Source organism: Dryas octopetala, chromosome 4 (assembly GCF_963921425.1).
Source record: "Dryas octopetala chromosome 4, drDryOcto1.1, whole genome shotgun sequence".
NCBI classification, from domain to species: domain Eukaryota; kingdom Viridiplantae; phylum Streptophyta; class Magnoliopsida; order Rosales; family Rosaceae; genus Dryas; species Dryas octopetala.
The window spans coordinates 24,918,130-24,942,033 of record NC_141369.1 but is presented as its reverse complement, the minus strand read 5'-3'; the positions used below and the strand labels follow the sequence as shown (position 1 = coordinate 24,942,033).

The window sequence follows — 23,904 nt, the reverse complement described above, 5'->3', positions numbered from 1 at the left end:
ACTCATTAATATAAATAATTCTCGGCTCTATTACAAAAAATGATACACATATAGTACCTAAAATCTTCCTTCCTAACTATTTTGCTAGGAAAATAGAAGGGCCTAATAGGTCATAAATTTGTTAAAGATGTTATGGAGTATGGCTTGGCTAAGTTAGTAGAACGGCTTGGCTAAGTTAGTAGAACGGCTTGGTCGGCAAGAAAGATAGTGTGAGGCCCTCACGTGTTGAATGACCAGTGAGCACGGGATATCTTTCTTTTTTTTGGTCTAAGAGCACGGGATATCTACTTGACAAAGTTAGTTGCGATTAATTTGTTAAGACTTAAGAGTAACACGTCAATACGTCACTGATAACATTGATTTATTTCTTAAATAAATCTTCTTTGGACTTGGACTTGGAGGGCCAATCGTATTCCTTCAAAGTCTAGCCCACTTACTTCTATCAGTTCCTCACGAAAACTTTACCAGGTCAAATCTATCAGTTCATTGATGTGGGCCTGAAATTGGGCTTAAATTGTAGGCCCGAAAAATAACAGGCCTAAAGAGGCTCTAGTTTGGGCACAGCAATGTTATCTAGCCGAAAAAAGAAAATAAATTGATAACACGCAAAAACTGGTCAAACACTGGTCTGATCGAATTTACTGTAAGACTTGAAGGAGTAGGGGATAGTAGTTATGGGCAGCTTCCCTGTTCCCCACAAGAAGCTCTCCTTGGAAATTAAGGTTACTTCTAGTTCCTTGGAAATAGCTGTGCTTGGTTACTTTGTAGTCAATTTTCAGATTGATGTGTCTTTGGGTTTGTTTTGTGTTTTTGATCATAACCTGTTTGCTTTAATGTCTCACCCAATATCGCTTCTGCTATTCTGGTCACATATTAGATGGTTTTCCGAATTAGTTAAAGTATTGTTATTGGAGCTATTTTGGATTTGGGTTTTCTAGTTTTAGTATCTCACCCAAACATAACAGAGATTTAATCCCAATGTTTTGTGCTTGGCAGGGGAACAAAACAGATGTAGTGATTTGCAGTTATGATGATCATTACCTTGTAAGTTTTGGGTTCCCATTTGTTTGAATTGGGGGTGGGTGGGTGAGTGGGTGCATGGAAGGACCAGTCTTTGTGTAAACTTCTAATTTTTGGTACACTTTCTCAGGTCATGGCAACTCAAATAGGAGCTATGGGGACGATACTGCAAGCCAGGTCTGCATATTATTTTACTAGAACAACCCTCTGAACTAGAGTTGCTTACATGTCTTGATTTATTAATATAGCTTAAGGTCACAGTTTCATTGCCATCTATACACATCAATATTCTGTTGCTTTGACAAGTCTTTTGTTATTAATATAGCTCTGAGTTAGTATAATGCTCACTGACGCATTAGGCCTACATAATTAATTGTGGGAAAGATGAAAAAGAATGATATTGTAGTACCATTGAGGAGCTTAAATGTGGTGTATATTTTCATCATCAGGAAGGAGGAAGGGGTGGCAATCCATCCAACATTCAATGTGTCTGTAATCTTCGGCAAGAGAGATGAGGTAAGCTAGCCAGTGTTGTAACCTGTTAGTTTGTTGACTGATTTGTGTGCTCATTTCAATCCTTTCTTTGCAATACTATACGCAGCCAATGCTAGTGGCCTGTGCTCGTCAACTTATTGAACACATCAGGTATATTAATCTCCAATTATATGGTATAGTGTGCTTCTTTTCCTCCTCTCACATGCGAATTTAAATAGCAGTTAATAGTCCTGCAAAAGAAATGTGGTTCCTGCCCAACAAATTGCAAAAGTTAAATATAGACAATTGGGTTTCGTTATCTAATGCGGGGTGTTGTTTTTGCAGTAACTCAGGCTCCTCCAGGCCATTAATGCTTTCTCTTGGTCTCAAAGACCATTCAGCGGTACTAACCAATACTCTTTAGATGTATATTTTTTTTGCCAATAAGATGTTAGAAGTTGTAATTCCAGTTCTGTCATGCAGGAGACGTTGAAGGGCATTGTTGCTGCGGTGATCGGTAATTGCCTCTGGTAATAATGTGTTGCTGGACTCATGGAGTTTGCCGCTGCAATCTTGAAGTTCATTAACCTTCCGGCCGGATTCAACCCTCACCACATGTAATCAGTAATTATAACTGGAACAAATTGAGAAAATTTAAAGAAATGAGAACCAGTTGAGCAAACGGATTATTTGAGCTCTCTCTCTGTCTCTCTGTCTCTCTCTCTCTCTCTCTCTCTCTCTCTCTCTCTCTCTCTCTCTCTCACACACACACACACACACATTACTTTCAGCAAAGTTCGTTTTTATTGGTTTTTGCTCAAACTGAAAATCGATCCAATTGAGTCGTTATTTTAGATTTAACATCAGACACAATTCAATCAAGTGAGAAAATAAAAAAGGATGTTTGAATTCTTTATCTTTGTATCACTTATAAGCTTTTTTTTATTGATTTCTTGGGAAACAGAGGAGATGAAAAACCTAAACAACTGATGCCAAATCCCCAAGTTTCTTCAAAACTTTTTGCAGCTAGCAAACCAAAGGTCTAACTTGAAAAAAAAAAAAATTGCTATTCTCGACTGAGAGTTATTTGGTTGACAGTCCAATGAATGCAACCTGAGAAACATAGAAATCAAGGATAGCTGGAGGGCATGATCAATTGTGCTCAGGGGAGGAGAGAATTGAACTGTAAATATAATTACAATATCGGGTCAATAAAGTACATGTTACACAATGAGATTCAAGGAATAGCATCCTCAAAATTTGAATGTCTGAACTAACACACATTACACGTATGGTACACTAGAATACAAAAAAAAAAAAAAAACAATGCTCCTATGATTCATTCAGAAGTAGCTTGCTGATCTCCACGTACCATTGCCAGGCAACAAAATCATCAGGCGGCGGCTTCATTTTCTTTCTGTAACACTTTGCATTTGCTGGCCAAAGCAACCATTTGGTTTGGCTGACAATGGTGGACTGTGGACACGACATTACCATCATGCTTCATTTCCGTTTCTTCCATTTTGTTGTTTGTTGACCAAATAATTCAATTGTTTTTCTAACTGCAAACCAAAGAGAAGAGATCTGTTCTGATTAATAGAAAGAAGAAATATGATTATTAATAGATAGTTAAACCAATAAATCTATTAAAAACAGAAGAAATACTAAATCAGTCCTTTGTCAACATAGACGGTGACAATTTAAGTGACAATTACGACACTGGACGTAAAGAACTAAACGAAGGAATTAGTACAATGCACTTAACTTTTATTTAAATCAACAAAGAAACTGTTCAAGATAAATACACAAACCTGGGCATTTTTCATCTTCTGTCTTTGTAATTTTTCAACAAGATTCCCAACACTGACATTAGAGACGGAGTATAAGTAGAATGTCAATTAGAAGATCAAGAATACATCAAATAAAAACATTTGATTACTCATATACCTCTGCTGCAGATGAATCACGAGGGACTGCAACTCTCTCTCCCTTAAGGAAGCAGGAGGTGTCTGCATTGATAAGATATACCATTGTTAAATTCTAGTTCATGTTGGCATCAATTAAAAAGACGGTCCACAAAACTGCAGCATTTGGCCCAACCGACATCTTATGGAGGCACAATGGCCAACTTATTATCAAGAATCACATGTTACATTGATTACATCTACAATGATAAAAACCCTAGTAACTTCGAAGGATTTTCAATTAATAACGACTCATCAAGCAACAATATCACAGAGGCACATCATCTACAACCAAGATGATTCTCGAAATTAACTAAATAGTGAAAAAAATAGCTAACAATTACTGCCAGTGATACAATTACTTCAATCACAATACAGTATATATTGTGTCACAGTCCCACATAAAATAGGAATCTGGTGGGTTCTCGGCTTATAAAGGGGTAGTAGGCAGCACCACATACAATGGCAAGCCTTCGGCACGTAACAGTGATATTAGAGCAGAACCAGTCCCTTGTAAGCTTTGTGGGTCCCTCAATTTCACTCTGAGTGCCAACATCAGAGGGTGTCGTAGGATTTTGAGTCCCCTATGTCGGTAGGTGGACAAGTAGGCAGGGAGGGACCCATCAAGATGTGGGGCCAGCAATGGCATGAGAACCGCATATTCAAGTGAGGGAGAATGTTACAATTGCATATTGGATGAGAAACGGCTGAGTTATTAACTTATTGGAAGGGTTCTGAGTATATAAGGGGGTTGAGTAGCCAACACCACCAAAAAGGCTCATCTTTTGTGTTGAATAGAAAACGCCTGAGACCCATGACAATAGGCTAGCGATGGTAACGCAAATCCTAAAACATAATAGGGATGGTCTTTACCTGCAAAAGGTCACTGGTGCTTGCATCGGCTGACTCCCCTGGAATTCCTGCGTTAGGCAGAAAGTATCAAACCCAATAAAAATTTGCAAACACAGTTAAAAGGCCAAAAATATAAGATCAAAAGGTGGGAAACATTACCGGAGGTCTGTTCCACATATTTGATCAATTTAATTATTTCTTCCTGTCAAAAGAGAAAAAGGAAAATTGAGACATCTCTATGGAACGGGGTAAGACATATAAACTGGTGCATACCCTTTGCGTGGAGTTTTGCTGCAGAATGCATTGTAATGATGGGAGAACAGTGGCAGCTGTAAGGTTTGTGGTTGCTGGACTAGTTGAACCTCCAGAAACAGGACTAAACAAACAGTTTGAAGGACCCTGAAAAAGAGATAAGAATAGCAATGGTTATAAGGCCATTTTCTAAAAGAATCCTGCTAAATTGAATCTTACCTATTTTATAAAGTGAAACATCATAAATACACAAATTTTCTGCAGTTATTGAGCATTTCCTAATTTGAAGGGGAATTGAAATATATAAAATTCAAAAGCTAAGACATAAAAACCCCAACAGACGCCTCAATTAAGGAGCAATGCTTTTAAGCTGTATATATATATATATATATATATAGGTAGCTTCCAATAAGGGATAATTGAACTTGAGACAACATTCCAGGACTGAAGTACATTAGGTATATCTGTTACAGAAAGCGCAAGTCTATCCAATTTTGCAAACTAAGTTTCAACAAACATGCAGCCCGTAAAGTTATAAAACTACAAGTGGTACATATTATGATGAAATAGAAAAAAAAAAATTCTCCAAGATAAGATATCACATTAATGGATTTGCCCTTGTGTTAAACTATGGGCTGAATTGAGCTTGGTAGCGATGATGAATTTTTTATTCATATGTACCTTGGGACTGAGGTCTGCTGAAGTGACCTTGAAGCGACCCTTACGCTGAACAACTGCTCCTTCAGACATATCCTCAGCTGCATGAACAGAGCAGCAACACCATAATAGTTTTTACAGAGCACAAACAAGTGATAACATCTATAAGGCATAGGGAAAAAAGATGAGAGCACAAAACTACAAGAGATATACCAGATACAGGGTTATTGGCATCTCTCTTCTGGCGATACAACAATGGACCACTATAGTTCCGCTCAGGTGGACATTTTGATTGTGGATAATCCCTTCAAAATATATTCAAGATATTCAATTCATTATAGCTAAGTAAAATCAAACTTATGCACACAATCACACAAAAATATAATGACCGTCAAATGAGAACTCAAAGGAATCATATTTTTACAGAAAACGACAATGAAAATGAAGAAGCAGGGCATGAATCCATATTAAGATCGAATGACGTAATGTTTCATGACCTTTCAACAGTGAGGAATCTTAAATACAGTTTAGTTCCAACAAAAGTTCGCTCCACACAACCCTATCAGGAAACAAATTGTGCAATCTCTAAGTAGATATAACAAGATCACAAATAACTATATCCCCCAGAAAAATATGTTTTAAGACTAGCTGCTTTTCATTCAGCCAAAGATCTAGCATGCAAACAATGCTTGATGCATGGGAACTGGTTAAGGGGGAAACCAATAGAGCATCTACTGATAAAATTATTTTAAAGAACCCAGCATAAAAAGAAAAATTCCGAACAACTTTATCTGGAAAAAAGCTTACCTCTCCCCCTCACCAATAACCTTTTTAGGAGAAAGCACATTATCCGGTAGTAGTGAACCGCTCAGAAACTTTTTAGGTTCGGGAATAAGATGACGTGGTAAAGAGCTACTTTTCCCTAAAGTCTCACTCTCACTTCTTCCATTTTCTTGATCAATGGTTCTAGGACTAGTTGTACTCACATCTTCCTCACAGACATCAAAACAGCCTCTGCATCATAAAACGCAATTGCTTACATAAAGTTAACATTAAATACCAAAAGAAATCTTTAAATTAATCCATAATTTAGTAGAAATTCTAACAGAAATGCAAACAAAAGAAACATCGGCGAAGTAGGATTTTTAAAAAAAATCGCAATCAAACAGCCAAGCAAACATCAAAACAACTTCTACATCAAAATATAAGGTTTTATAGAAAGGAACAATTACAGTCCCAATGAAAGTTAAATTGCTAAGGTTCACTCTAAATAAACACCCAAAATATCTTAATAGTTTTGGGAAAATCCATAATAAAAGTAATGACTAGCAGGTTACATAAAACGGATTGAATGCAATAACTTTCAGCAAAATCCAAAGATATTAAGCAATAATAATTTGATGGACTGCAATACAAAATCTGTTGTAAATGATAATTCTTAGAAAACTATATTCCCTGCCCGCAAACCAGTTAATATGATAAGGCTGAAGAAATTATCAGTGGATAATATGAGAACAGAAAAGGAAAACAGTCATACTTAAGTGCTTGAAGAGGTTTAATAGGAAATGAAGCAAGTGAGCTGTCCAAATCATGAAGATCGTTGAAGCCATCCTAAAAAGGGAGATGCCAAACACATGAAAGAAATATTATAACTTCAAAATTGAATATCTGAGTGATAAGGGAAATTAAAAAAAACAAAGGAATAAAGAAATCATTATTCACAGTGATTACTATACCTCCTGATTAGATGCAGCATTTGACTGGTTTGCCATTTCAATGGCCTCCCTCTCTTCTGGAAAACTAACATCTTCATACTTGTCACTTTGCTTCTTACTCGGTGCATGTGGCATGCCATCATCCTGAATCTGCAGGCAACACAATGTCAGAGGTGATGTAAAACAAAATATTGAAAGCTATGATAACATATTCCACTCACCAATCAAACAATTTTCATAAGTAATCAGAAATAAAATAAGTAGACATAGGCTAGATATTGGCATTACTTACAAGGGCAGCCTGACTTTTTAAATCCTCGAGGTTGAAATTCCAGGCACTGATTCCTCGGATATACTCTTGCTGTAAGAAAGAAAATTTATATTCAGGATGGTGTTAATATTTGGAAACCCAGGAATTAAAATACCAAGGAGGAAGTCTTTGAGTACACATGATTATAATGCATGCACACATGGACAAATTCGACAATGATGAGGGATTACAAGCTTAGCCACAGGTCCTAATATGTGCCATGTATTTGCAACATTAAAATTAAGCTTCCTGTTTATAAGATAAGAAGATTATGGCCCTTTAAACTACTCATGCTTTGACTACATATAAAGGTTTATGGAGGACAATGGAATCATTATTTGAATACATATATTATCTATTCTGTTAGACGCTTGGACCTATTAAACACCAAATTGCTAACAACTAGAACATGGAAGGAAAAGAAAGAAGTCCTAGGGGGAAGGAAACTTGAAATGCTGAAACCTAAAAGACCATTCCACACTACAATTTAACACCTAAAGTACCATCAACATATTTAGCAAAACTAGATTTATAAATGTTTTTAAGTAAATCTCACCTGTGATAACTGATCCTTATCCCCATAGAGAACCTTATTCTGCACAAGAAGATCAGCCTCTTTTGCCTAATACACAAGAAACAAGTAAAAAATGTAGCTGAAGTTATGCCACATACAAAACAGAATCAACAAGTGAAGAAGGCAGTCTAGGAATAACACGAGACCTTCAGCATCCTAAAACGATCACCTAATGGAGCAAGGCCATCAAGAATGGTACGAGCCAGATATTCAACTGGTCGTGCATGTTTGAAAAAATGGTGCTTCAAAAGCTTTTCCGATGTTGGACGTTTCTTTGGATCCTTCACTAAGCAAGCAGCTACCATCTCTTTGAAAGACTGGAAAATGTAGCACTTCAGGAATAAAATTTGAGAATGGAAGATGTGAGTTTCAACTGGCCAACACAAACCTTTGAAAATTTCTTGTCTCTTTCGTAGTCAAGGCCTGGGGGTGCATTTTGTAAAGTCATCAGCAAAACCTGCAAAAAGGGGGCAAAAAGGCAAGAGAAAAGTTCTGAATTCACACTATATGCACCAGTGAAACCCTTCTAGTAGGAAGAGTAATTCAAGAGATTTACTTTCATGGGTGGATACTTGGAAAATGGAGCATGGCCATGAGCAAGTTCAAGTGCTGTTATTCCAAATGACCATATGTCTGCTCTGTTCATGAAGCAAAAGGTAAGATATAACATAAGAAACTTCAACCAAGCATAACATGGAAGCAGCAGAAACAAGGGAAAATAGAAGAACAAAGAAAGAGAGGTCAGATAAGAAACCAACTTACTTGAAGTCATATCCATGTAATTGCTGCATAACTTCAGGAGCCATCCTAAAAAGAGACAAAAAGAAAGTATTTTAACGTACATACAACTTCAATTGCTTTAATTGAATCAACAGTGACAATAGGATATTTAATATTAGAACATGATATACAGGGCTGTAGGAAAAGATTAACAAAAATACCAGCATGGAGTTCCAACAAAAGTATTTCTGGAACGTTGTCTATCTCCAGTATCAAACATGCATGCTGACACTCCAAAGTCAGCTAACTTGACTGCACCATTAGAATCAATTAAAATATTCCCGGCCTGAAAATGGGGGTTAAGAACGTGAATAAGAAAATCAATGCAGACCATCCTTCAACAAGAAAAGGCATCCATAACAGTAAGCTATGACATATTAGCAAACCGTACACAAGCTTATCATATACACAGGACACACACATATAGGCCTGTTAGTCGCATGCTAAGAGGTAGTGGACAGAGATTCAACAGAATATCATACAAGTATAAGATTAATCTCTTTAAAAGCAAGATACATAAATAAATTTCTCATGCATTGGATAATAATTTGCATTAAGCACTCTTGGTTCCAAGGATACCAATTTCATTAGTCTTCTACAAAAGGTGACAGTGATATCCCATTATTCAATAATGATGAAGACAATCAATAACTAAATTTATTGATTACGTGCAAGAAGCATACACAAAATTTATTGGTAAAATGATACGATCAGCAGACGAGTATGATACCTTCACATCTCTATGGATGTGGCCATGAGCATGCAGATAAACAAGAGCTTTTAGAACCTCATGCAATAAAGTCGCAATAACAGGCTCTTCGAAACCTTCAGGATACGCAGATTTCATTATATGCAGGCAGGATCCCCCAGCCATATATGGCATCACAACCCAAAGGGCGTGACCAGCAGTGAATGAACAATGTGCTCGTAATACATTTTGATGATGAATCAAAGTCATTGTATGTACCTCCCGCCGGATACCATCCTGCAAAATTTGAAAAAAGATACAATTGTAGAAGATATTTCAAAAGAAAAGCCCATTGACAGCTTCAAGACAAGCAATCAGTCAATCATACAGACAATGTTCTTGGAGAGATTTCAATATGTATGATGACTTGATTAAAATATATATATATATATATATATCTGCATGATAACTTGAAAAGTAATGCTAACTCAGAAACTTAAATTTCTTCTCAGGTAACTCCTGTTAGATTGTGTCATAGTTGTGCCGAAACTTTAAGAGAACAAATTCAACATGTTTATAAAGTATAACTCTCCGATAACATACTGAAGTCAGCCATGATGCAATGGATTCCTTCTCACAATTTTTTTTTTAATTCCTTCTCACAAATTGTAACTGAGTGGCTATAAAGAAAATGCAATATTATTGCATACAGTTCAATTAGTCCATAAATGCTTGGACAAAGGACCCAAGTGAACATGATAAGCCAAATATAAACGTCCTTTAGAGACCAATCAGATGCATTCAAAAATATAAAACAACAGATTTTGAATTACAAAAGATATTAGTTCACATACCAGGTCATTATTACATTTTTCAAGATCAAGAACCTTGATGGCAACTATCTCATTAAGTGGTATGCAGAGTGCCCTGTGCACGGAAGCGCTGACACCTTCACCAACTTCTTCATATAACTTATAGTCTTTTGCATCCAGAGGAAACTTTTTGTCCAATATATGCTCCATGGTTTCTTGTTATATTACACTGTTGAAACCCTCTTTACTTCTAGATTCCCCAAAGAACATGAATAAAGTGTACCCCAAGGAGATAAGCATCAAATTAATATGGGGTTTCTTCCAATTCAATAGCATTTTCCCTTTGCTCAACACAAAACAGTGGATACATCCAGCAACTTCATCGAGATTTTTTTTCACCAATTGTTTCCATTTATAGCCTAATGAATTTCAGGAACCCAAAAACAAGTTAATTATACAATGTTGATAGCTATCTCTAATAGGCAACAATATAATTACACCATTCACAAGAACTGTTGATAAGGCTACAAATCTAGTAACTTTGGCAATAAGTGCAGACTAACTAACACTGCCCAACTTTGAACTGCCAACTATTCACACGAGACCAACTTGAATGTTTATCATATAAGGTGCATGCCAAAGAGGGATGGTTGATTTCCTAGGAAAAGATATGTGAAAATACCTACAAAATCAATGAGGTATAAATTAGCCATATTAAAGCAGAACAGAAAACCAGAGATGATGACTGTAGTGATTCAAATTTATTATTTTGGCATAAATATGTAATATTTCAAACACAAGGCAAAAACGACATTATTTGTAACAAAAAATATAAATAAAACAAAACTTTAATGAAACGAAACAAAACAAAATTCAAAAATTAATCCTAATTCAGTAATGGGTGACACGATTTGCTTTCTGGATCTTAAAGGATTGGCTTTATTGGAAAGTGCAAATCTACTAATACTGTTTCCAGAGTACAGACCATCTTACAGGGAATCCTGTTTATCAGTTTCAGAACAATCCCCACTCCCGGAAAAACAAAAGAACTCCCTAGTGCCACTTCCTTGAGCGTATGCTTCTTTGCGACAATTTACTCATTAAGAAAAAGTCCTTCTTTGCAACAATGCATCACAACTTAAATTTTTAAGAGAGAGAGAGAGATTAGAATTGTGTTGCTGCAATCTACCATCCTTAAATCCATGCTTCTAACAATTTACTCGCTAAAAAAAAAGGAGCTTCTTCGCAACAATTCATCGCAACTTAAAGTTTGAGAGAGAGATGGGAATTGTGGTTCTGCAATCTACCATTTTAAATTTCTACATTTTTTTCAATCAAATTAGCCACACTAGACATTCAAATTTAAAAATTGGCCCCACAGAACCATCTGAAATCATCAAAGTAAAGTTCTAGTACCCCATTTGCCAACTCCACCAAACAGAAGTATAGATTCTTACAGACATGAAGAAAGGGACTGAATTAAGCAAAACAAAAGTAAATAACAGAACTTTTTAATTGCTGCTAAATAAAGTTGCAAACTTGATAATGAAATCCTCCAAATTCAATCACTTTAAGCACAAGAACCTGGAGAATTATCAGAGGGAGTACCGAGTACGCACGGACATAGGGTTTGGTGACCAAAGTGGAGCTCGTTTGGTTCCGTTTCTTTGTGAAAGTACACGAACCAGAAGTTCCAGACCAGAACCGAATCTGAGTTCTTCTGACAAAGATTCAGAGTAAAATTAGAGAACCCCTGCCGTCCTCGACAAAACGACGTCGATTCAGCTCAAATTGCTCGTCGATTGTAGTCCCCGATTGTCTCTCTTATTCTATCTGTTTCTCTCTATATCCAACTGTCGCTCAGGCTTAGGTCCTCAGATCGAATCTCTTACCGTTTTTTTTTTTCTTTTTTTAAATGTTTTTAACAACAAATACCAAAAATAAAAATAAAAAAGCTGCCTGGTCTTAGACTCTTAGTAAAAGAGAATAATTTATTTATTTATTTGAGTACAAAATATATTTTCATTTTCTTTTCTTGGTAATTCATTCAAAATATACTTATTTACATAGATAGCCAACTATGAATATGTAATGGATTGGGCCCGCGACAAGATTTTAGTTGAGTTGGTGTATATCTCCGCGAGATTACATGTAATTGGGATTTATCGTATAAATTATAAATTTATAATTAGTCAATTAGATTGGATAGGAGTGATAACGTCACCCGGGAGAGACCAGACTTGGGTCACCCCAGTACGCCATTGGATGGACTTAGAACCGAAGGCATTTTTTTCCCTCCTAATGTTAAGAGTACCTTTGATATTCACCATTGGTATATTTAATATTTGTACCTTTGGTATTTAACATTTGTTCTTTTAGTATCTTACATTCTTACATTTGGTATTCACTATTCGTATATTTAGTATCCATCATTCATACATTTGGTATTTAACATTTTCACTAATTAACTTTTGTTGGTGTTATTATTTTTAAAAAATTTTTAAGGACAAAGTATGAAATAATTAACATTTTGGTTTAATAGTATTTCTCTCTCATATTGAAAGATGTGTCAACTTGGGATCTCTCCTCTTCATATTTAAAAAGAAAATAAAACTTCATGGCCAAAAAAATAAAATAAAATCAAACTTTATGGGCTCAGTTGGTTCAACTCAGACATGTGATTGGGCTTGGGCTAAGCTGTTCTTAACAATGATAGGAAGGTTGGGCCTTTACGAGTTTAAAAAATTGGGCCCTTCAAATAGTGCAGTTGAAATAACTTTCCAACCCCCATAATTATGGTACTGCACGAAGGACCTCATGTTTTTAGAGCCCTATTAATGTTTTATTATCTCATCACGGGATTCTCATAAAGTGTTAATTGATAGTTCTTCTATGTAGACGTGTTGGCGGCAGTCACCTACAAAGTTTACATTGCGCTGGGGATCAGGAGCCATAATAGGGCCCTATGAAAGCCCAAATAAGAATTATTGGGCCTAGCAATGACGTACACATCCAAATCGGGCAAATCAACGGCCCATGGGCCTATCCTTGTGTAATTTCAAAAATTAAGATGAGCTTGAGGTGGCATTTTGGTCAAGCCCTTAATTGAGGAACCTTCTGGGTGCAACCAAAACGAAAGCTACCAGTCACCATATTGGTGAACACAATGTGGTGACCAAGAAACATTATTAGTTTGAAAAATTGGATGGGGTTGTAGAAGAGTGTACAAAAGTACAATCAATCAAAAATCAAAATGTTGTGGTGGGACGTAGGAATTTGGCAGCCTACCCAGTGAGATTGTGACCATTTTGGACTAACATAGGTGTTTAGGTGTGTTAAGACGATAGTAACAATATATGAAATAGTATTGGTGACACGAATTGTTGCCGGATAATTCAACTTCCCCATCTTGCACCATGTGGGTCACGTAAACTATATGTATCAACACACTTTCTAAATCTGGTTCCACTCCAAAATAATTTTCTAATGACTAATTAAATGTTATGGCAAATAAACTAATAAATATATATATATATAGATATTCACGAGTAGTAGATTAACCAGTCATATTTTATGAGAAATTATTAACTGATCATAATACTACGTAACATGTTAACATAGTATTATTAATTTACTAAAATTATAACATGTGTACAATTATTAATAATTCAAACTCTAAACAATTCTTTAACAAATGCAAATATGTAATTTAAATAATTTAATAATATTATATCAATATGTTACATAGTGTTATTAGCACATGTGAAGGCTTGTATGAGACTTTTTTATCCAAATACCACATAGATTATAGGGGGTGTGCTCTTATACTATCCAATTTTTATTTTTTTTTGCCAATTTACTATCCAAAGTATCAATATGTGCAAATGTGTGGCACCTATCATCCATTTTTATCAATTTTTGTATTAACTTAAAAGGTAATATTATCAATTAAGATTATAAAAAATCTAAAAAACTAAACTAAAATCTAAATACACTTAAAAGAAAAAAAAACTCAGCCAACCCATCCTCACTCTCAACACCGATCCATCCCCAATGAAGCCGGCCGCTCTTCATTCCTTTTTTTCTCTCTTCTTAATTATATTTAAGGGTAAATTAGAAAGTTAAAAAAAAAATTGATGATTTAACATACAAATTAATTGTACGTGATATATTGACATATATTAATACTTGATAAATTGGCAAAAAAAAAAAATTTTAATGGTACGGAAGCACACCTGCTGCAAGCCTGCAACGTAGATAGTGTTTGAGTTAAAAAAGCAAAAAGTGTGAATATATGATACAATTTTTTTTTGGCCATGAAATGATTTTGGCTTTTTTTTTTTTTTTTGGCCAAGAAATGATTTTGACTTTGAATATACGGGAAAGGGCCTGAAGTACCTTTTTTATTGAGGTATACGAGACTGCGAGTTGGACAAGTGTGGCATCGGTGATGGCTATGCTGTGCATGCCACGTGGTATATTATCTACATTCTACAAGGTGGGTCGACGACAATGACATGAATGGAGCCTATATGCACGTGCAACAGTGACAAATGTACGTACCTAGCTACATGATTTAATAGGTACTAAATTTAATTTAATGACCCCAGCATGTGACTCTCTTGTCCACCAGAGGAGAAGCGACTTGGGCCTACCGCTGTCTGTCAACCCAACAAGTCTTGAAGCAAAATCAAAGACTAATTAGAGCAAAAGGAAGGACTCATTCGCTGGATTTAGATTTTATTAGATTTTAAAATTTTAATTAAATTTACATGTTTTTAACTCAAATTTTAATAAATTTTTCAAAATTTAAGATATCTCCAACTTAGATTTTAATAAATTTTAATGAAATTTAGTATCTTTAAAAAGTTATAAATTTTATTAAATGAAAGATTTTAATGAATTTAGATGTATTTTTTACACATAACAACTTTTATGAGAATTTTAACTAAATTTTAATAGACTATATGAATTTTAAAATTTATTAAAATCTAAATTGAGACACCTCCTTATAGTTTCATTATATTAAAAACCTCATGAATATAAAGGTAAATAGAACACCATTTTATCTTAAATTTGAATCTTAAATAACATTTTATTTTTATTTATATATGAATTCATTTTTATATCACAATAAGTAATACACTTATATATAATGTCACATCATTTACAATTTAAATTTAACATAAATTTGAGACTGACAATATTATTCTAATAGAAGTATAACTCATTAATACAAGAGGTGGTACATATATAATATTTAAAGATGTGGTATTGTTAACATTATTGTAGTATTATTATTGAGTAATTTGTTTTACACATATCCCTTTGATCCCTGTAGAAAGACACAAGGAAAACCGTGTCAAGCTTTAAATGTTGTGCAGTACAGGTGAAAGGCTGATTCTTAATTAATTATGAATAAAAGGAATAAAAAAAAAAAAGATTATGCTTTATCAAAAAGGAAAAAGAAAGTATTGTTTATTAAAAAAAAAGGTTATTTAAAATACAATAATATTACATATAAGAGTCGGTACATCTGCTACTAGCCTACTACTAGCCTACTACTCTTGAAAATAATTGCGTTACGAGCGCATCACATAAATATTAAATAACAAAACGACGGGGTTGCAGTTTTTATTTTGGTTGGGTCGGAGGCCCTTTGTCTTCCTCGGTTTGTCTGTCTGCGAAAATCAAATTTGTTTGAAGGTAAAAGAGAAAGAGTGGAAGGAGGATAAGGGATTGTTTGTAGTTTGTAGTTTGTAGCGCAATCAGCAATCAGCCACGTGTGCGGCAAAGATTGCGACGATCTCCGTGTAGTCTTCAGTCTTCAGTCGACAAGAGTACTTGACTGAGTATGACTGTATGTGTGTGAGTCTGCCGAGTCCATCACACAGTGTACGGCAATGATCACCTGCTTCGCCTCCTATATTATCTCTCTCCGTCTTCTTGCTTTTGCTTGTTAAAGCGGCAAAGCTAACTACTACTACTACTCATACAAAGTTCACTTTATCATTCTCTCTCCTCTTTCTCTGCATTTGAGCTCAAACAAACAACCGTGGCAAGAAAGAGATCTCTGCGACCTGGAATGGAAGTAAGGAATTCTCACTAACACAATTTTCTAGGGTTTCCCAAAATTCCCACGCAGCTTCTTTGAGCTGCGTAGCACTGCTTGTCTATTTCTTCAACTTCAAATAAGCATTCTTTTCCTTTTTCTTGAAAAAATAAAATAAAATAGTCAGTGACATATACTTTTGTTCACCCACTTTGTGTATCTGGCCAAGCAAGGCATTCAAAGCTCTTTCTTATATATGTGTTGCTCAAGTTTCGATTTTTTAGCTCATCCTACGGTTTTGTTTGATTTTGATAGACTACGTTAGTCATCTGTTAGTCCATTGCCGTGGACACATAATTTTCTTCTGTTTGGTGACTTTTGTTTCTTGATTTAGGCGAATCTTGAATGCGGAATGGTGGAAAATTTGTGTTTTAGGAAGTGGGTGTGACTTGTTTGGTTCGTTGGTGATTTTCCCGGAAAGTGAAAGATAAATGTGGGTGCAAGTTTGAGGAGAGTTTGAGTGATAAGTGTGATAGACTCACTTGAGTTTAAGGTGCAACCGTGCAAAAATGACAAGAGGGCGAAAGAGAGGGATACATTTTAGCAAACTCTATTCGTTTTCGTGTATTGGATCTGCTTTCCAAGATAGTCATGCCCAAATTGGGCATAGAGGGTACTCGAGGGTTGTGCATTGTAATGACCCTGATAATCCTGAGGCACTTCAGTCGAGATACAGAGGAAATTATGTTTCAACAACCAAGTATACGGCAGCGAATTTTATTCCCAAGTCTTTATTTGAGCAGTTTAGGAGGGTTGCAAATATATACTTTCTTGTTGTAGCTTGTGTGTCGTTTAGTCCGTTGGCGCCTTTTAAAGCTGTTAGTGTTCTTGCACCATTGTTGGTGGTGATTGGAGCTACTATGGCTAAGGAAGCTGTTGAAGATTGGAGGCGAAGAAAACAGGTAATGTTATAAATCTTTCTAGTTTTTGGGTTATCCAGATGTTGATATTCTTTCTACATTTTGCACTGTTGATTATACTACTTATTTGAACCTATAGCTCAAACTATTTTAGTCATGAAGGGAGGAGGGTGGGGCCCACAATTTGAAAGAGTGAAAAAATAATCAGGCAATCAGCATATATCTTTCCTTAATGTAGGGAAGGTCACATTATGTAGTCATTTTTTTTGTAGACAGTCTTTTGAGAATTCGCAATTATAGAGATAGTATAGCCTTTTCATATGGATTTGTGCTTACTCTCTATATCCAAAATGGATGCAGCATAATTGGGAAGAGCAACATTGTTAGGAAATACTTTCAAATTGATATTTTAATGTCTATTTATTTGTTTTCCTAATTAAGTTAGCTAAATTTGAACTGGTTTCAGGATATTGAGGCAAACAATCGAAAGGTTAAAGTGTATGGTAGGAATTATGCATTCTATGAGACCAGATGGAAGAATCTCCGAGTTGGTGATCTTGTGAAGGTGCGTAAGGATGAGTACTTTCCTGCTGACCTGTTTTTGCTTTCATCAAGCTATGAAGATGGGATTTGTTATGTTGAAACCATGAACCTTGATGGAGAAACTAATTTAAAATTGAAGCATGCATTGGAGGTGACATCCCATCTTCGTGATGAAAATTCCTTTAAAAAATTTTCGGCTGTGATCAAATGTGAGGACCCAAATGAAAATCTATATTCATTTGTTGGGACTTTGTACTATGATGGCAAGGAATACCCACTTTCCTTACAACAGATACTCTTAAGAGACTCTAAGCTGAAAAACACTGAATATATCTATGGTGTTGTTGTTTTTACTGGGCATGACACAAAAGTGATGCAGAATTCTACAGATCCTCCTTCGAAGAGAAGTAAAATTGAGAGGAAAATGGATAAGATAATCTACATTCTTTTCAGTACTCTGGTTGTGATAGCTTTTGTTGGATCTGTCTTTTTTGGAAGTGAAACTAAACGAGATATAAATGATGGAAAGTATAGAAGGTGGTATCTTCATCCAGATCATACCACTGTGTTTTATGACCCCAAAAGACCAGAACTTGCCGCTTTTTTCCATTTCTTGACAGCCCTTATGTTGTATGGGTATCTGATACCAATATCTCTATATGTATCAATTGAGATTGTGAAGGTATTACAGAGTATTTTCATTAACCAAGATCAGGATATGTATTATGAGGAAACAGATAGGCCAGCTCATGCACGGACATCTAATCTGAATGAGGAACTTGGCATGATTGATATGATACTTTCTGACAAAACAGGTACTTTGACATGTAACTCCATGGAGTTTGTTAAATGTTCGATAGCGGGCACTGCTTATGGCCATGGTGTGACAGAAGTGGAGGTGGCGCTGGCAAGCAGAAGGGATGGACTGCCTGAAACTGGTGATATATCATCTGATGTACTAGGGCATACTGGTAATGCTGTTGGGTCTGAAAAGTCAATTAAGGGTTTCAACTTTAGAGACGAGCGCATCATGAATGGGCAGTGGGTCAATGAACCTCATTCAGATATCATACAGAAGTTCCTTCGGGTTTTAGCAATCTGTCATACAGCCATTCCTGTTGTGGATAAAGAATCAGGAGAAATATCCTATGAAGCTGAGTCACCAGATGAAGCAGCATTTGTCATAGCTGCCAGGGAGCTTGGCTTTGAATTTTTTGAAAGGACACAAACAAGCATATTATTGCATGAGTTAGATTTTGAGACTGGACAAAAGGTTGACAGGTGAGCTCCTTCTGTACCATGACCCGTTTATTTTTACATTCACAGCTAATAGCTTCTGACACACGTGAGAAACATATCTATTTTAAAATTTACTTATGACAAAAGTTAGCGGGATGCTCATATATGCTAATAATAAAGCTCTGAGATCTGGTGTAAGTTTTCTTTCTGTTGTATAATTTGTTAGTAAAAGAAGGTGCTGTTAAAGCTCATGCAATGATAAAAGAGTTTTCTTTTTTCTTATGAAGCCTTTTGTGTAAAAAGAACAGACCTTAAAAAGGAGGGGAAAGTCTAGTTAAAAATTTTAGTATGTAAGCAATGCATAAACAAGTTCTAGTAATTTATTTTGTTAAATAAGAAGATGTGCCCTCCATGGATTTAGATTTTTAGACGCAGGCAAAAACAAGCATCTTGGTATGAGTCAAAATATTTGGTGAATAGTACTTATGGTCTGCCAAAGTGCCAATCCAAGCAAGTTTCTTCTTGATGCAATTATGAGACAGCAGCCTTAAACTACATCAGATAAAGGCTTCTCATTATGTAGATTCTTATATATTCCTCTCTCTCTCTCTCTCTCTCTCTCTCTCTCTCTCTCATATATGTACACACATTTGTACATGATACATGCATACGTACATATATATATTACAATTCAGTCTTCATGTGACTCCGTTTCTATTCCAGGGAATACGAGCTTCTTCATGTCTTAGAGTTCAGTAGTTCTCGCAAAAGAATGTCAGTAATTGTAAGGAATCCGGAAAATAAACTATTGCTCCTTTGCAAGGGTGCAGACAGGTTAGACTCTTGAGTGCTCATGCTTCAGGTTCACCATTTAAAGTTGCAAGTTGGGTGTGTTGATTCCATAATTTTCATTTATCCATATACATATCCAGTGTAATCTTTGAAAGGCTTGCAAAAGATGGGTGGCAGTTTGAGGGTCAGACCAAGGAGCACAGTCATAAATATGCTGAAGCAGGTTTACGAACCTTGGTGATTGCATACCGTGAGCTTGGTTTAGAAGAATATAAAATATGGGAAGACAAGTTTCTGAAGGCCAAAGCCTCTCTCACTGAAGACCGAGATGCATTGGTTGAAGGGGCTGCTGATAACATTGAAAGGGATTTAATTCTACTTGGTGTGACAGCTGTTGAGGACAAACTGCAAAAGGGGGTGAATATTGAATTTTGATATTTTTTGATAAGTTCTTTCACTTGGATTAGATTATTGGCAATTATTGTTATTACTTCCTCCTTTGAATTGGAGCCTTGCATTATTTGTTATTTATGTGAATTTCAGTTCATATCAGAAAAGCAAATACCAGACCCACTTTTGTATTCAGAAAAACTTGTTTGCCTTCCTGGATAATTAGTTCAATACTGATACAGTTCTCTTGGAATGCAGGTTCCTGAATGTATCAACAAGCTTGCCCAGGCTGGGATTAAGATGTGGGTCCTGACTGGTGATAAGATGGAAACTGCAGTTAACATAGGGTATTATATCAGTTTTAGTGCTAGATTATACTTTTTTTTTTCATTTTCCTTTCTGGAACTTACATACTACAGTTATTTAAAATTTTACAGGTATGCTTGCAGTTTACTTAGAAAAGATATGAAACAGATTGTCATCAGTCTTGATTCACCAGATATAAATGCCCTGGAGAAACAAGGGGATAAAGAGGCAGTTGAGAAGGTATAGAATCCTAAGGCGAAGGGTCGTGCTATCTTTTTTTCAATTCTTTTTACTTTTTCTTTTTTTGGTAATTTCTGAAACTTTGATTGTTCTAAGGCTTCTCTTGAAAGCATAAAGAAGCAAATTGGAGAAGGTATTTTGCAAATTAATGAAGCTAAACAAAGTTCCAGCTCAGCTAAAGCATTTGGCCTAATAATTGATGGGAAGTCCTTGGACTTTTCACTCAAGAAGGATGTGGAAAAATCATTTTTTGAGCTTGCAATTAATTGTGCTTCTGTTATATGCTGCCGCTCTACGCCCAAACAGAAAGCTCTTGTAAGTATCTTGTCGTGCTTGCGAGAATATCAATTCAAATTATCCAAGTTTATACATATGGCCTGTTGCTGATTAACAAAATAATCTGATAGAGCTATAAAATATATGCAGGTTACGAGATTGGTAAAATCTGGAACGGGTAAAACAACACTTTCTGTTGGTGACGGGGCAAATGACGTTGGCATGCTTCAAGAAGCTGATATTGGAGTTGGCATTAGTGGTGTCGAAGGGATGCAGGTGATTATGTTTTTTGTTTGTGAATTTCATGATTTTCGATGATAATCAATAAAGCATGCCTTTATTCCCAACTCCTTTGGGGCTGCACAAAGGTAGCGTTTCATAGACATATGTTGCTATTCTTCAACATCTTCCGTGCATGTTGTTTGGTATTCTATATTCTTTTATCAAATTCACAAGTTTTACATTCCTGGTAAGTTTATTTTACCCAGACCTTATGCTGAAATAATTAAAGCTAGTGTGCATCTTGTATGTCTTTTTCCAAGTGCTTAGTGATCCATATTTATCTGCTGCTGTTTGAATTTAATTTTTTGGTATGAAAGGGCAACAAATTACAGGAAATAAGAAACTGGTAATTAGTAATCACTACGCTTTTGAAAGTGAGAATACAGAATATATACAATTTTTTACCAATAATTGTTTATTTTTGGTGACTGATATCAAACATGTAAATTGAATAATTGATAATTAAGACCCAGCTTCTGATTCCATTTGATTCCTGAATGCAGGCAGTGATGGCAAGTGATTTTTCAATAGCTCAATTCCGTTTTCTGGAGCGTCTCTTGCTTGTACATGGGCACTGGTGTTACAGGCGTATATCAATGATGGTAAAAGCAAATTTCTTATAATTGCCACAACAAAAAAAAAAAAAAATCATTCCTCAGTAGGTTGAGGAAGCAAAGCCACTCTTCCAAGTTCACAATCTTTGTTTCTTTTTAATTTCTCCCCTTTACTCCCTATTTCATGTATTGCTTTGGAGTTTAGGCTGCATAGATCTTCTGGCTTTCAGTTTCCTTGTGAGCATGACTAGTTTGTTAATTTAATTGCGTTGTAAATTGTAATATTGAAATGTTCTGGAGGTTTAGGCAACAAAGAATCAACAAAACTATTCATTCCCTGTTGATATGTGCCTTTCTATTGTTTTTGGTTGATGCAGATATGCTACTTCTTCTACAAGAACATTACATTTGGCTTTACTCTGTTTTGGTTTGAGGCCCATGCTTCTTTCTCTGGTCAACCTGCTTATAATGATTGGTACATGTCATTCTACAATGTCTTCTTCACATCGCTTCCTGTAATTGCTCTTGGTGTTTTTGATCAGGATGTTTCTGCACGACTGTGCCTCAAGGTATACAATTATTTTCTCTTACAAAAAGCTTATATACAAATGAGGGAAACTGAATGAATATTCAAGGTGAAAGATACTGAAGGTTGACAAACTATAGCTCTAAGGTGCCAGTTGACTGCAAAAAATCATGATATACACTCCATGTTACTGTTATAGCTTGGCATTTGGTAATTCCACTTTAAGAGAAGTGCTGTTAGTAAGTTTCAACTCTAGTAACATGTGCTTTATATATCAAGGGGTAAGAAAAAAAGTTGTGGATAATAACTTCTTAATCCTTAAAACCAAAGGCTAATATATTCACCTCCATGGCTTTCCATATTTATTGTTTATTTCCTTTTTAGTCCTTGAAGCTTATTCTGGAGCTTGAAAAGTTATTTGTCGTTCATGCTTGTTCTGTTTGCAGTACCCCTCCTTGTATCTAGAGGGAGTGGAGAATATCCTCTTCAGCTGGACGCGGATAATTGGTTGGATGTTTAATGGAGTTTTGAGCTCCATAATTATCTTCTTCTTCACGACCAATTCCATCATTGACCAGGCTTTCCGGAAAGACGGTCAAGTAGTTGACTATGAAGTCCTAGGGGTTACAATGTATACTTGCGTAGTGTGGGTTGTAAATTGCCAAATGGCACTCTCCATCAACTACTTCACTTGGATCCAGCACTTCTTCATCTGGGGAAGTATCGCCTTTTGGTATGTATTCTTAGTGATATATGGTTCTGTCTCACCAAGTGTATCTACAACAGCACACAAAGTGCTGGTGGAAGCCTGTGCTCCCAGCCCTCTGTTTTGGTTGGTCACCCTTCTTGTTGTCATTTGCACTCTGCTACCGTATTTCTCATACCGGGCTTTCCAGACACGGTTTAAACCGATGCGTCATGATGTAATACAACAGAAACGATTAGAAGGTTGTGACAATGAGACTTCTGGTGAATTGCCCCTGAGAGTCAGGGGCAAACTACAGCATCTGAGGCAGAGACTGAGGGAAAGAGAGTTGTGAAATTGCTGTATGTTTGTTAATTGAGCTTCTGTGATCAGGCATACTTTGGTTTCTATATATGTTTGACAGTTTGAGAGAGGCATTTGAAGTGTAGATTGGGCAATGGCCAATGAGTATGTAGACGGCAGGACTAGTATAGTATTTGTATACCCCACTCACCTCCTCTGTGTAGGTTAGCCATGTAAAGCTGATGTATCAGATATGAAAACAAAAAGAAAATCCATTATATTATATTCCCATGTTTTAAGCTGTCCATTATAATATACGCCATCTTAAATTTGCAAGTTGCAACCATTAAAGTAAAACCAACAATCTTGCAGCCTATGGCTAGGCTGCACAATAATTGAACCATAATTAAAATGAGGTAGAGATAAAAAGTGATTCTGGGTGATTATTGCAAATCTTATCTCATTGTTAAACCACCCACTAATCTTTTAGATCAACACCAATATCAAGATGTAAGATACTATATGATCTTCTGGATGGTCCACCAAGAATACAACTAATTGCAAACCCTTATCAGAAGTTGTACAATATAACACTATACAAATCAGAGAAAAGTTAATCCACGTGTGGATTATTATAATATTAGTTTGGTATTAATATCATTAACTGCACAACCCAATCCATTAATAAGAAGATTAGC

The 23,904-nt window shown here is 35.8% G+C and overlaps 3 protein-coding genes across 10 annotated transcripts; 2 read left to right on the top strand and 1 right to left on the bottom strand.

Moving 5' to 3' along the window:
- The first annotated feature begins 606 nt into the window (after positions 1–606).
- LOC147288736 (proteasome assembly chaperone-like protein) lies at positions 607–2,191 on the top strand. Its single transcript, XM_086242238.1, has 7 exons — positions 607–722; positions 997–1,044; positions 1,151–1,197; positions 1,470–1,536; positions 1,622–1,665; positions 1,840–1,897; positions 1,978–2,191. Exons 1-7 carry the CDS (start codon positions 675–677, stop codon positions 2,026–2,028), a joined length of 363 nt encoding a protein of 120 aa, XP_086098364.1. The 5' UTR covers positions 607–674; the 3' UTR covers positions 2,029–2,191.
- A 473-nt stretch (positions 2,192–2,664) lies between these two features.
- On the bottom strand, positions 2,665–11,984 carry LOC147288735 (Protein kinase superfamily protein). Of its 7 annotated transcripts, XM_086239899.1 has the most exons (22): positions 11,707–11,984; positions 10,666–10,780; positions 10,141–10,517; positions 9,329–9,583; positions 8,760–8,884; positions 8,581–8,625; positions 8,375–8,456; positions 8,207–8,275; positions 7,965–8,135; positions 7,801–7,866; positions 7,227–7,295; positions 6,956–7,084; positions 6,757–6,830; positions 6,027–6,233; positions 5,433–5,524; positions 5,244–5,320; positions 4,584–4,709; positions 4,470–4,512; positions 4,332–4,378; positions 3,442–3,503; positions 3,306–3,357; positions 2,665–3,056 (listed from the first exon to the last, which is right to left on the bottom strand). In XM_086239899.1, exons 3-22 carry the CDS (start codon positions 10,306–10,308, stop codon positions 2,991–2,993), a joined length of 2,025 nt encoding a protein of 674 aa, XP_086096025.1. In that variant the 5' UTR covers positions 10,309–10,517; positions 10,666–10,780; positions 11,707–11,984; the 3' UTR covers positions 2,665–2,990. The 7 variants fall into 7 exon arrangements, with proteins under 7 accessions (XP_086096025.1, XP_086096024.1, XP_086096029.1 ...); XM_086239898.1 differs by having other exon boundaries at positions 10,141–10,780; positions 11,683–11,984; XM_086239903.1 differs by lacking the exon at positions 10,666–10,780 and having other exon boundaries at positions 11,683–11,984.
- A 3,895-nt stretch (positions 11,985–15,879) lies between these two features.
- LOC147288734 (ATPase E1-E2 type family protein / haloacid dehalogenase-like hydrolase family protein) lies at positions 15,880–23,490 on the top strand. Of its 2 annotated transcripts, none has more exons than XM_086239512.1 (12): positions 15,880–16,189; positions 16,586–17,112; positions 17,537–18,894; positions 19,576–19,686; positions 19,785–20,061; positions 20,293–20,381; positions 20,472–20,580; positions 20,677–20,895; positions 21,007–21,132; positions 21,642–21,740; positions 22,070–22,261; positions 22,665–23,490. In XM_086239512.1, the coding sequence occupies exons 2-12, from the start codon at positions 16,720–16,722 to the stop codon at positions 23,256–23,258; spliced, it is 3,567 nt and encodes a 1,188-aa protein (XP_086095638.1). In that variant the 5' UTR covers positions 15,880–16,189; positions 16,586–16,719; the 3' UTR covers positions 23,259–23,490. The 2 variants fall into 2 exon arrangements, with proteins under 2 accessions (XP_086095638.1, XP_086095637.1); XM_086239511.1 differs by having other exon boundaries at positions 16,545–17,112.
- The last annotated feature ends 414 nt before the right edge of the window (positions 23,491–23,904 follow it).

Coding starts and splice junctions, on each gene's coding strand:
- LOC147288735 (XM_086239898.1), bottom strand. CDS start 10,308: ATGGAGCATATATTGGACAAAAAGTTTCCTCTGGATGCAAAAGACTAT. Junction 7,296..7,800: donor ATAAGGATCAGTTATCACAG/GTGAGATTTACT, acceptor TCTTTCTTACAG/CAAGAGTATATCCGAGGAAT. Junction 6,234..6,756: donor AAACCTCTTCAAGCACTTAA/GTATGACTGTTT, acceptor TTTATGATGCAG/AGGCTGTTTTGATGTCTGTG.
- LOC147288734 (XM_086239512.1), top strand. CDS start 16,720: ATGACAAGAGGGCGAAAGAGAGGGATACATTTTAGCAAACTCTATTCG. Junction 17,113..17,536: donor ATTGGAGGCGAAGAAAACAG/GTAATGTTATAA, acceptor AACTGGTTTCAG/GATATTGAGGCAAACAATCG. Junction 18,895..19,575: donor ACTGGACAAAAGGTTGACAG/GTGAGCTCCTTC, acceptor TTTCTATTCCAG/GGAATACGAGCTTCTTCATG.
- LOC147288736 (XM_086242238.1), top strand. CDS start 675: ATGGGCAGCTTCCCTGTTCCCCACAAGAAGCTCTCCTTGGAAATTAAG. Junction 1,045..1,150: donor GTTATGATGATCATTACCTT/GTAAGTTTTGGG, acceptor ACACTTTCTCAG/GTCATGGCAACTCAAATAGG. Junction 1,666..1,839: donor CAACTTATTGAACACATCAG/GTATATTAATCT, acceptor TTGTTTTTGCAG/TAACTCAGGCTCCTCCAGGC.